General features: G+C 35.3%; 1 protein-coding gene across 1 annotated transcript in view; it reads right to left on the reverse strand.

Moving 5' to 3' along the window:
• WDR70 (WD repeat domain 70) overlaps window positions 1-13263 on the reverse strand; it is a 299594-nt gene that overhangs the window by 104097 nt on the left and 182234 nt on the right. The window contains exon 10 of the mRNA XM_042951763.1: window positions 8808-8982. Coding sequence (XP_042807697.1) covers window positions 8808-8982 — 175 coding nt within the window. The remainder of the gene's footprint in view (window positions 1-8807; window positions 8983-13263) is intronic.

The following is a 13263-nucleotide window of genomic DNA, read 5'->3' on the forward strand; positions in this document are numbered from 1 at the left end:
AAGGCAGGGTATCAGTTTTGCCTTTTTCAGGATACTGCGCAAGATGTACATTTCAAAATTAGAGTGTGAAAGCAAGGATGTTTAGAATAAAATTTACATATCCAGGGTATAAGTAAATTAAACCCTTGAAATTTAATTCAGCAAATACTTATCAAATCCCTACCACTGGTACAGGTTCTTGAATCAACTGCCTGGGATGAAATCTCAGTTCTGCCACTTACTAACTGTAATCTTGGTAGGCAACTTAATCTCTTTGTGTCTTGTTTCCTCAAATCTGCAAAGTGATGATAGTAACAGTACTTATATCACAGGAATGCTATAAGGATTAAATGGAATATTACATGTAGAGGGTTTAAAATACCATCTACCCCACAGGAAGTACTCAGTAATTGCTATTAAAGTAATCATGGGGGGAGGGAGGAGAAACATAGCTCTATATGAAGATATTCCCCTTATCTCAGCTTTACCTGGAATAGTAGTCTAACAACCACCCCCCTCCAAAAGTAATTCTTTAGCATTCTGTCGGGGTGAGGGGAAGAAAGGGAAGAACAGTGATCTGGTTGCACACGAGAGAGAAGGGAACCACAGGTTAAATCAGTTTGTCTTTTATAGGCTTCTCCCACCACGGCTAAGGTTTCAGCTTTCTCTTGTTGGCTAAGTCAGTTACCATTCATGAATCTGTTTCCAGCTTCCAAAAGTGTCTTGAGTTCTCTTTTCTGCTGTCATCTCCCCCCTAATTCTTTTGGTCCATGAGGGTTTATGCTTTTACAAATGCCTTTTCTGTCATTTTAGTGGGGTTTCAAGAGGGAGCAGAGCTGAATGTATTTAATTTATCCTGGTTAACTGAAAGTCTTAAATTCAATTGCTCTGTTATTCCTGACCTCAAAAAACAAGGACAATAATCATTTCTTTTAAAAGAAAATCTTTTAACTTTTTTCAAAAGCCAGTTATTTTCTCATTTGAAAAATGTTGCTTCCAACAGTATATGACATTTTCCAAAAGCACTGTAAGTAAAACCTTTCAGCTTTCATTAAAATAATTGACAAATTAGAACTTAACTTCAGGGCCTGCAAGTAATTTTGCACAGTTTTGATGGTTATTTGTGCTTTGAGTCTTTTGAAAAGTAAACTTTGAGAAATATGTATGTTTAAAACACTACAGGACAATCTGTATGTCACATGTTTTCTCTCTAGTGTTTATTTAAAAAGGTAATCATACTTCATGTATCTACTCAGGCACGCTAACCAGTGGGTATATAACATTCTTATTAATTGATGGTGACTGTATTTTCATACGTTGAATGACTGGCTGTAACAGGGATCTCTAGGGATCTAGAGATCTACATTCTCATCTTTTTAAGCCATACCTTCAGTCACCAAGGAATTCGTTAAAATCGTGACACCTTGACAGTCAGAGTTCAATAGCATCCTGAGATCTAACTTTACCATTCTACAAAAACGGTTGACTAGGAGCTAAAGAGAAAAAGGAAGAAGAAGACCAATAGTTATTAAGAACCTGTTATGTCCAAGTCCTATTCTGGGTACTTTATATATATTACCTAATATAATTCTCACAATAGTCTGACAAGATACGGATCATGCTTTCATTTCATGAATAAGAAACACGAGGTACAGAATCCTTAGGAAATTCGGGACTGATAGAGAGAAAGACCCAAGTAATATATAATGTAATTCATGTCTCAGGTGTCATTTACAAAATGAGCTACAGAAGTATGCAGCAGACATTCAGTTGTCCACATCATTTTAGACTCCCGGTATTAGACCTAATGAAGACATAAAACTCTGTATTTGAATTTTTAACAATGCTCTTTACGTTTTTTTTTTTTCAGAGATACAGCATTTTTTCTCAAAGTAAGATATTAGAAACTTTTTCTAAATAATTTGCTTTTTAAAAATTGTTTAAAAATACTGCTTTTCCCTCTATAATGTACTTTGCTCCCCCATATAGTCAATGTTTTGCCGCTTTAACTTGAACTGATATTCGCTAAAAGCTGTGAATCACTGTTAAATGACCAGTCTTTGTGGAAAGAAGGGAGAAGACACCTGGAGGAAGGCATGAACCTGGACTACAAGCACAGTGTTGGCCACTGGAAGTCATGTTTAACTCATGAAAGTTCTGATGACATCACTATGAAAAAGATAAATGACACTCAAAGAGTACAGAGAAATCCAAATCTCAAAAAGCTCTCCATACATTATCCCCAAGGTTGATAGCTAAAGTGGTATATCACAAAAATTAAAAAACAAGACTAAAAACAACTGTTTTGGCTGGAAGAGTCTCAAAGGGAAATCTTTGAATGAAATGAGTTACATTTGTAAGTGATAATAAATGATAAGTAACTATGTAATGAAATGTTTTTCCAAAGCAGTTATGTGACACTAAAATCACACAAGAAATGACAATTTTGTCATAAAACAAGATTGGAAATAAGGACAAAATACTATACACTAAAAATATTTCAAAGCATTATTCTTTTTAAAATCTCCAAAATCTGCAATATCAACTCTATTTATGGAAGTCTGAGTTGTTCTAATGGTATAAATGAGAAAGATGAGGTAAACATTAAGAACTCCCCTTCATAAGCATCTGGAGGACTCAGTCGGTTAGGCCTCCAACTCTTGTTTTCAGCTCAGGTCATGATCTTGCTGTTTCATGGGTTCGAGCCCTGCATTGGGCTCTGTGCTGGCAGCACAGAGCCTGCTTGGGATTCTCTCTCTCTCCCTCTCTCTGCCCCTCCCTTCCTCACACTGTCTGTCTCAAAATAAATAAATAAACAAAAAAAACCTCTTCTTCATAAAATTCTTCCTTCACACCAATAGATTCTCTTAGTATACATACTTAGAGGTAATTCTGAAACTGAGAGTAACTAGTGCTTTTCTTTTCAGTGGTTATGACAGCTTCATAAGAATGTACGAAAAACAGGGAGATAAAAAAACCCTCCTTAAAAAAATTACTACAGAATGTAGTTAACAAATAGTATGAGATTTTGGCCTGAACTAGTTTACATGAGATGTGAGAGAAGAAGGATCAAAGCCGCATTATGGAAATTAAATAGAAAATACTATGAAAAGCAAATTTTTAAATCTCAGAAATTACCTATAAATTATAAGGCACAGCATATAGGATCCAATAGTGAGGAATGACTTCTGTGAGACTTCAAGCAACTTCGAGGTACCCAGGGACTCAAGTGCCAGCCCTCCCACAAAACACTCTGCTTATTCCGCTTTATTTTCCTTGTGGTACTTATCATTACCTGAACTTAGCTTGAAAAGATTCAAAACGTTTTGAGAAATAACGATCTCAAAAGAGACTTTCAATGTGACTGCTTTGACAAAGAAGAGCCCTTGTTAGGCTGTTTAGTAAAATAACAGCATCATTACTCTGCAATCCCAACAGATCATAGTGGTTTCCTAAATTCCACACCTCCCAGAGGTCCTGACTAGGAGTACCTACCCTGACCCTCTTAGCTTTCCCTAACTCTTGCCTATTCTGGCCACTATACAAGGAAGCATCTAGTTATAAATTATCTTAAAGATTATTCTCTTCTTTACAAACTACTTATAGGTTTAAATTTCTTTTGTCTCATTCTCAATGAGGTACTCCAAAATACCAGGTGAATGTTCTCGATCTAAACAGCTAGCTAGCTAGAGATACAGAGATATGGAGAAAAGCACAAAAGGATACATGACAGATAATTTAAGAGCCTTATGGGGTAGAGATAGAAAAATGAGAGCAAAGAAGTTATTAATAAAAAAATAATAAATTTTTTTGAAAAGTATGTGTTTCATGTGTGTAAAATTATGATCCCATTTAAATAAAGAAATTAGAGCTATCTCTATTTGCTAACAAGGTTTGAATTTGCAAAAAGCAAATTAGAGCTACATCTATTCACTTACAAGGTTGCCCATGCAATGCTTACAAGTAAAAAAAGCAAATTGCAAATTCTCTATATATATAAAAACAAAATCTTTTAATGAATGTTTATACACACAAATAAAGGGAAAGATGAAACAGGATATACATCAACCTGAGCTTAACATGGATAAGTTATCTGATGGTGATTGGAGATTTAAAGGTGTGTAGTGCACTGGAGTTAAGCCACTACTAGTGATTTGGCTTCCTGTATTCTCTTTTATACCTGTTCTTTTCCGCACTGGGAGCTTCAGTTGTCCAGAAACTTCTCTCCCAATGTCATTACTAGTTCTTGCCTTAGCCTTCTCTGATCCACACCAACCATTCAGTAGGATGGCTGGGAGTGTGGGCACCAATCAGCCACAGAGCTGGAGAAATGTCTCTGTAATATCTCTTAGGCTTGAGGCTTTCCTGGTAAGGGGTTGTAGTACATGGCCATTTTCCCAAAAGGCACAGCCCTAGAATCTGGGCAGGGGTTGCAGGCCAAAGGAGAAGTAAGAGGCAATAAGGTGGAGAGTAGGTCAGGCTGCTGCTGACAGTACCCTACTGGCAAACAAAACAACTTCAAATACTATTCCTTCCCATCACCTGTGTCTACAGAAGGCAAAAATAAATAAATATCATGGTCCCCATTTTTCTGCCAAAGGCTTAGTTTATAAATAGTGATTGCAATTAAGTAAATACAGCATGTTCTTTTAGTAAAGAGTCTAGTATATTGTAGATTCTTAATAGATATTAAAGAATAGCAATACTGCTTTGAGAAAAATATGTCCAAAGAATTTGGTATGTGTTTTTGTATGAACAGAAGAAGTCATTAAATATTCATGAGACCATACAATGCTGGAATATTTTAAAAGTCAGAAATTAAACTTGAAAAGTAATTTTTTAATTAAAAAGAAAAGAAATTGTACTTGAAAGCCATGCAGTTTTTAAATTTTTTTTTTAACGTTTATTTATTTTTGAGACAGAGAGAGAGCATGAAAGGGGGAGGGGCAGAGAGAGGGAGACACAGAATCCGAAACAGGCTCCAGACTCTGAGCTGTCAGCACAGAGCCTGACGTGGGGCTCAAACTCACGGACCGCGAGATCATTACCTGAGCCAAAGTCGGACGCTTAACCTACTGAGCCACCCAGGCGCCCCAGCCATGCAGTTTTTTAAAAAGCCACCTATGTTAATACAGACTATATATTTATACATCATTAAAGATATACCAAAATTTACCTCAATATATTTCTCCCGTATCCTTTCTCTATCTCTCATTGTAGCTTCATATAAATAGAATAGCTTCTTTATGTGCTATTTTTAAATGTCTTCTTAGAAATAAATTGAAAACCTTATTTCTTACCTTTCCAGAATACATTCATTCACCCATTCATTCAACAAATCATAATTGAAGATCTACTGTATACTAGGTATTGTTCTTTGCTCTGGGAATACAGCAGGGAGCAAAGTAGACAATAATCCTTTCCTTCGTGGAGCCAATATCCTACTGGAGGCAAACAGCCAACAAACAAGCATGTAAAAGATACAGTAGAGTGTGTCAGATGGTGATCAGCATGATGGAAGAAAATTAGAGGGATAGAGAACACCACTGGTGGGAAAAAGGCTGCAATTTTACGTAGGGTGGAGTCAAGGAAGGCCTTGCTGAGACGAGAAAATGTGAGCAAAGGACTAAAAGACGTGAAGAGGGAAAGCCACACGAACATGTAGGAGAAGCATGCTGAAGGCTGAGAGGGCTTCTGCAGACGCTGAAACCAAGTCAGGGAGCGTGCTGTTAACTGTTCAATGTCACCATGCACTATTCTGCACCTCCCTCACCTTACTCCAACCATGTGCTGGCCTTCTTGCCGCTGCTCAGATACATGCTGATGAGTGGGGGCTGAGGGACCACGGAGGCAGTGCAGACCTGTAGAAGCTCCTCTGAAAAGCCCTTCTTCCCAAACTGGCAGGCCGTTATCACATGACTGAAAGGGATGCTGGGCAAACAAACACTCTTCCTGAGCACCACTGTCCAACAGAACTTTCTGTACTGATGGGGATGTTCTTTATCTGCGCTGTTCAATGAGCAGCACATGACTAGACACACATGGCTACCTGGCATTTGAGAAGTGCTATGTGACTAAGGAACTGAAATTTTAATTGTAAATTTTACCTTATTTAAATTAAAATAGTCAAATGTGGCTAGTGGCTACCATACCGGCCAACATAATTCTAGAGGTAGGTCTTGAGAACACAGGAATTGCTCACTAACAGATACTTCTAAAAGAAGAAATATTTCATTTAATTTGCTAAAATTCCAGTTAGTCTAATGAGAATTCAATGAATAAATAGGGCAATTGTGATAGCTTTACTTAATTGTCCCAAAACACACACATGTATTAACCACTATTTACCATGTAATTCTCTGGCTACTGCATGGAAAAACTATTGCTAGTAGGTTTTTTTACCTCAGCTTTAGTGTTTCCCTGTGGGTAATTTATTATTGCTTAATAATTAAGGAATTTTGTAAAATTCTGTGGTTTTTAAAATATTTACTTATTTTGGCAAGAGTGCAAGCAGGGGAGGGGCAGAGAGGGAAACACAAGATCCAACCAGGGCTCTGCACTGATAGTACTGACAGCAGAGAGCCTGATGTGGGGCTTGAACTCATGAACCGTGAGATCATGATCTGAGTTGAAATCTGACACTCAACTGACTGAGACACTCAGGTGTCCCAGTAAAATTCTGTTCTTTTCTTTCTTTCTTTTTTTTTTTAATTTTTTAGTGTTTATTCATTTTTGAGACAGAGACAGCATGAGCAGGGGAGGGGCGGAGAAAGGGAGAGACACAGAATCTGAAGTAGGTTCCAGGCTCCAAGCTGTCAGCACAGAGCCTGACGTGGGGCTTGAACTCATGAACCACGAGATCATGACCTGAGTTGAAGATGGACGCTCAACCAACTGAGCCACCCAGGCACCCCTAAAATTCTGTTCTTAAATCAAGTTGTGTTTCCTGCTAGCAAGTTTTTTCTTCTCAATTTGATTTGTCTTTAGGTGAGATATATTTACATGCTAATGTAAAAATATGAATAAATATAACAAAGGGGATGTAGTATCATAAGCTGTAATACCTTCATGTACTCTTTAATTGTAACAAAATAGAATCAAAGACTACAATTAAGCAAAATACCTTAAAAGATTTGGGGGGGGGGTCATAAATTGACATTTAAATAGCTTTGCTTTTTACAAAAATGGAAACAAAAGATGTTATTTATTTCACATGATATGCAAGGCCAATCTTTAAAAACTATCCATGGGACGCCTGGGTGGCTCAGTCGGTTAAGCATCTGACCTTGGCTCAGGGTATGATCTCACAGTCCGTGTGTTCGAGCCCTGTGTCGGGCTCTGTGCTGACAGCTCAGAGCCTGGAGCCTGCTTCAGATTCTGTGTCTCCTTCTCTCTCTGCCCCTCCCCTGCTTGCACTCTGTCCCTCTTTCTCAAAAAATAAAACAGCATTAAAAAAATTTTTTTTAAACTATCCTCAACTTTATTAAAATATATGGGTTCTAAGAGAAAGGCACACATATATGCATATGTTTAGTATGCATTACACTAAACACACCACTGTTAAAGCTACACAAAAAAAACCTTACGTCTGAGAACTTCTGTTTAATCCAACAGCACCCAGAGACGATGAAAGCCAGTTACTAAAAAATTTATTGCTTGGTTAAAACTCAGTTTACAATTCAAAGGATTTCTAAAATCTCTGTGCTGTTATGAAGCTTTATGGGGTTTACAATGGAGATGAAAACAGAAATAAAAAGATCTGACAAACAGAAAATGCCAAAGATATTTCTAGCATTATCAACATGGATTCTTTTTTCCCTATCATTACTTTTTACCTTATTCCAAGACAACTAAATTTAACTCATCTGCCTAAAAAAGACAACTATGTTTCCTAGGATCCCTTTCAAAATGTAAATGTCTGATGGGCAATTTTGTTTGAAAGAATATTATTTTTATAATTTTTAAAAGAGCTACAATATAAATTCCCCAGGGCAGGAATTTTTTTATGATCTGCTATGCCCAGTGCCTACAATAGTGCCTACCATATAGTAGATACTTAATATATACTTATTGAATTAATAATTTTATCAGAATCTTTTATTAAAACAAATATAACCAAATAGTATTATAATATTAGTGTAGATTTTCATTTTAACACTTATCAAAAAATCTTGTTTTACCATCTCTACATACAACAAAATCCTTTCTAAAGCTTATTGGTAATTCTCAGAATCAGCCAAAGACTTTCACATATTTCATAGAATTTTTTACACAGAATTCTGTGATCCCTTTCAATTCCAAAATTTATTTATTCTAATAATGATCTGAAACTGTAAAGGAATATCTGAAATCTATTTAAATAGAATGTCATGGAATCTTAAAAACAAAATATTATTTAAATTACTACAAAAATAATTGCAAATCCACTGATGGGCCATCCCAGACATTTCCTGGTTTTCTTAAATCTTTTATATAGTATTTTCTAGTTCTCTGCTTGGTCTTGTTTTATATTACTGTCAAATCCTTCACTTTTAAAATCAAGTACACTGAGACACCAAATAGTAAAACTGCACTATGCTTTTTACATTTTATACCAAAAGATCTACTTTATTTTAAAAGCAAAATCTAATACACATTGGAAAATACTGAGCTGGAATGTTTGCTGAAATGCTGTTTACTGCAAATGTCCCAATGTTTTATCAACTAACACTGAAGTTTAAATTAGGGCTAAACTCAGGAAACTGACCTTCATAATATTTTAACATGATGTTTGTCTTTATAAGGTAGTTTTCTTCTAAGAAGAGCGGACTTAAATGTCCTAGACTTACAATCAAATTTCGGTCCCAGATCTGTATGCTTCCATTCTGGCAGGCAGCTGCTATAAGGTTTCCATCTCTACTATATGTGCACGTTGTGGGAATTACTTTTTTACCCTGCACCGTCCGTGGTTTAAACACACTTCTTTGCTTCCTTGGATTTTCAACTTCCCATGTCCTCACAGTCCTAAAAACAATAAAGAGATTTTCATTTACAAAAAAGAAAGGAGTTTAAAATTCAGAAGAGCTCATAAAGACCACTTCACCTTGTAAGCATATAAATCTAATAATTATTTTAAAATAAAAGGAACACTGTAAAACAGTCTCCATTTATAAATGAGGTTACTCACTGAAATAAAGTGAACTATCTGAATCATACTGTCTTCAAATCAAACAGCAAGTAGCAAATTCTACTTCGAAGCTATCATAGTTATAAGTTCTAACCCTCTACAACAGTGGCCTCCAAACAACTCTAACTCTACACTCTGACCGTAAAACTGTTGAATGTACACCCCCTATATACACACATTAATTTCTCAATTACTTACATGTGTTAATGTACCGTTATATAACACATTCCAGAAAACACACTGAAAAAATAAGTCACTGAAAAAAGAATGATGTCCCTCTCTAGGGCCCAGGAAAAGATATCATGCCTCTGAGGGAGAAGCAGAAACAAAATTGTTTGCCCTGGGTTTTCAACAAGTAACGAGAAACAGCAGTCCAAGGCTGGGGGAGGTATGGAGTACCCTCCTGCTCAAAGTCCTAGACAAAGAAGCACTGCCACTAAGGAAGACTAAAACAAAATCTTTATGACCCAGAGAGAGAGGGGGAAAAAAAATCCCATAAAATACAGAACAACAAAGATGAGTTCAGCAACTACTTGGCAGAAATTATCCAAGCCATAGCACTATGGAACACATCTCTAAATTTCTAGAAGAAAAAAAAAAGTCAATCTAATATTCTACAGGCTGTGAAAATATATTTTACAAATAAGGTAAAATAAAGACGTTTTCATGAGTGAAAGCTAAGGCAATTCATTTCCTTCAAATATATATTACAAGAAATGTTAAAGGAAGTTCTTCAGGAAGAACAACTATGAGACAAATGGAAATGTGTGTCTATACAAAGGAAGAGTGCCACAAATGGTAAAAATGAATAAAAATGTAAAAGATATTTTTAAAAATGTTTAAACTCTTTAAAAGATAAATGACTGAGGTAAAACAATGTATTGCAAGGTTTATAGCATATGTTTAAGTAAAATATAGGTCAACAATAGCAGAAAGGTTGGAAAGAAGATATGGTACTATACTTGCAATGTATAGTATTATTTGAAGAGACACTTTGATACATTAAAGATATATATTACAAAGTCTAGAGCAATTGCTAACATATTTTTATAATGAATATGTAATAATAGACATAAAATGGAAATGAAACAAAAACAGGAAGAGATAATAAGAACCATGAGATAAATATAAAACAAACAGCAACATGGTAAGTTCAAATCCAATCTCACAAATAATTACATTAATTAGAAACTGCATTAATTATAAATTATCTAAAAACTCCAATTAAAAGATAAAAATGGTTAGATTGGATTAGATAGAAGCAAGACTCAGCAGATTCTATCTTTTAAAAATACACAAAAATGTTTAAATATGAAGACTTAGATAGGTTGTAGTAGTAAAAGGATGGGGAAAAATGTGCCTGGGGAACATAACCAAAAGAAAGACGGAATAACTATATTAATGTCCAATAAAGTATCAAAACAAGGAATAAAACTAGAGAGAAAGAGGAAAATTTCCCCATGATAAAGAGTCAATTGATCAAGAAAACATAACAATTCTAAATGCTTATGCCACTAATAACAGAGTTTCAAAATATGAAAGCAAACTTGACAGAAATAAAAGTAAATATAGCAAATCCATATTCATAGTTGTATACCTCAACATTCCTCTCTCAGTGACTGATAGAACCAGCAGACTCTTCCTTGCTTCCCCAAAAATCAGTAAGGATTCAGAAGACCTCAAAACCAATGCCAAACGTGTTGAGCTAACTGACATTTATATAACACTTCACCCAACAACAAATGAATGTGCATTCTTTTCAGGTGCACAATGAACACACTCTGGACCATAAAACAAATATAAACACACTAAAAATGACCAAAATCATAAAAAAGTATGTACACCATCAAAAATAAAATTATATAAGCAATCAATAACAGAAATGTATCTGAAAATATATCTTTTCCAAAACATTTAGAAATTAAGAAATACAATTGTAAATAATCCATGGGTCAAAGAAAAAAATCACAAGGGATAGTAGAAAAACTGAATCCAATAAATATGAAAATACAATATATCAAAATTCATGGTGGGGCGCCTGGGTGGCTCAGTCGATTGAGCATCCAACTTCAGCTCAGGTCACGAACTCACGAATCGTGAGTTCGAGCCCTGCATCGGACTCTGTGTTGACAGCTCAGAGCCTGGAGCCTGCTTTGGATCCTGTGTCTTCTTCTCTCTCTGTTGCTCCCTTGCTTTCTCTCTCCCTCTCTCTCTCAAAAATAAAGGTTAAAAACAAAATTAAAAAAAAAAATTCATGGGGCGCCTGGGTGGCTCAGTCGGTTGAGCATCCGACTTCAGCTCAGGTCACGATCTCACGGTCCGTGAGTTCGAGCCCCGCGTCAGGCTCTGGGCTGATGGCTCAGAGCCCGGAGCCTGCTTCCGATCCTGTGTCTCCCTCTCTCTCTGCCCCTCCCCCGTTCATGCTCTGTCTCTCTCTGTCTCAAAAATAAATAAACATTAAAAAAAAAAAAAAAAAAAATTCATGGTATTCAGCTAAAATATAACACAGAAGAAAAATATAGTATTAACTGTACTATACATTAAGTATTAACTGTAATATTAAATATTAAATGTATAATATAACTGTAATATTAAATATTAAATATATAATATAATATAACTGTAATATTAAATATATAATATAAATATATATTAACTGTAATATTAAATATAGTATTAACTGTACTATACATTAACTGTTCTAAACATTAAGAAAAAAGAAAGGCCTCAAAATAATGATCTAAGATTCAACCTTCAGAAACTTGAAAAAAGAGAGAAAATTAAATCTAAAGCAAATAAAAGGAAGGAGATAATAAAAATGAAAGTACAAATGAATAAAATAGAAAACAGAGAAATCAAAAGCTGGTTCCTTGAGATGATCAATAAAATGAATAAACCTTAAGCTGGATTAATGAAAAAAAAACAAAAATTGGAGACAATATCAAACATCAATATTTTGAATGAAAGAGAAGATATCACCATAAAGCTCAACAACATTAAAAGGACAATAAGGGAATTTCATGAATGAATTTATATACATACATTTGATAATTTAGATGGACAAATTTTCTTGAAAGACACTAACTACCAAAGTTCACTCTATTAAGAAATAAATAACTGGAATATTCCTCTATGATTAAAAAGCTGAATACATAGTTAAAAATCTTCCCACCAAGAAAACTCTAGATGGCTTCGCTATTGACTTCTACCAAACATTTAAGAAAGAAGTAATACCAACTCTATACAAACTCTTCCAGAACACAGAACAGGAAACACTTCCCAACACTCATTCAATAAGGCCCGCACTACACTGATGCCAAAACCAGTCACTACAAGAAAACTATGGTTCTGGGGTGCCTGGGGTGGCTCAGTCAGTTAAGCCTCCGACTCCAGTTCAGGTCATGATCTCACAGTTCGTGAGTTCGAGCCCCGCGTAGGGCTCTGTGCTGACAGCTCAGAGCCCAAGCCTGCTCCCTCTGCCCCTCCCCCACTTGTGCTCTCTCTCTCTCTCAAAAATAATAAATAAACATTAAAAACTATTAAAAAAAGAAGAAGAAGAAAACTATCGTTCCATATTCCAATAAACATAAGACACAAAAATCCTTAACAAAGTATCAGTAAACTCAAAGTAGCAGTGTATAAACATAATAATGTACCATGATTAAGTGGTATTTAAACCAGGAATGCAAAGAATTGAAAGGAATGAAAATTAAACAACATAATGTACCATAAAAGATATATGATCATCTCAATCCATGCAAAATAAACCATTTGACAAAAAAATCCAACATTCATTCATAATAAAAACTCTCCACATACTAGGAAGAGGATGGAACTTCCTCAGCCTGATTGAGGACATCTATGAAAAACTTACAAGTAATATACACAGTAGTGAAGAATGGCTGAATGCTTTCCTCTTATGGTTGAGAACAAAGCAATGATATCAAACTCTCACCATGTCTTTATACTGGAGTTGCCAGCTAGGGCAATAAGGTGAATAAAAGAAATTCAAGGCTTATAGACTAGAAAGAAGAAATAAAACTATCTTTATTAAGAAACCACATGATCATATACATAGAAAAACCCAAGAATCTATAAAAATGCTACTAGAACTAATA

Source organism: Panthera leo, chromosome A1, assembly GCF_018350215.1.
Source record: "Panthera leo isolate Ple1 chromosome A1, P.leo_Ple1_pat1.1, whole genome shotgun sequence".
Lineage (NCBI taxonomy): Eukaryota > Metazoa > Chordata > Mammalia > Carnivora > Felidae > Panthera > Panthera leo.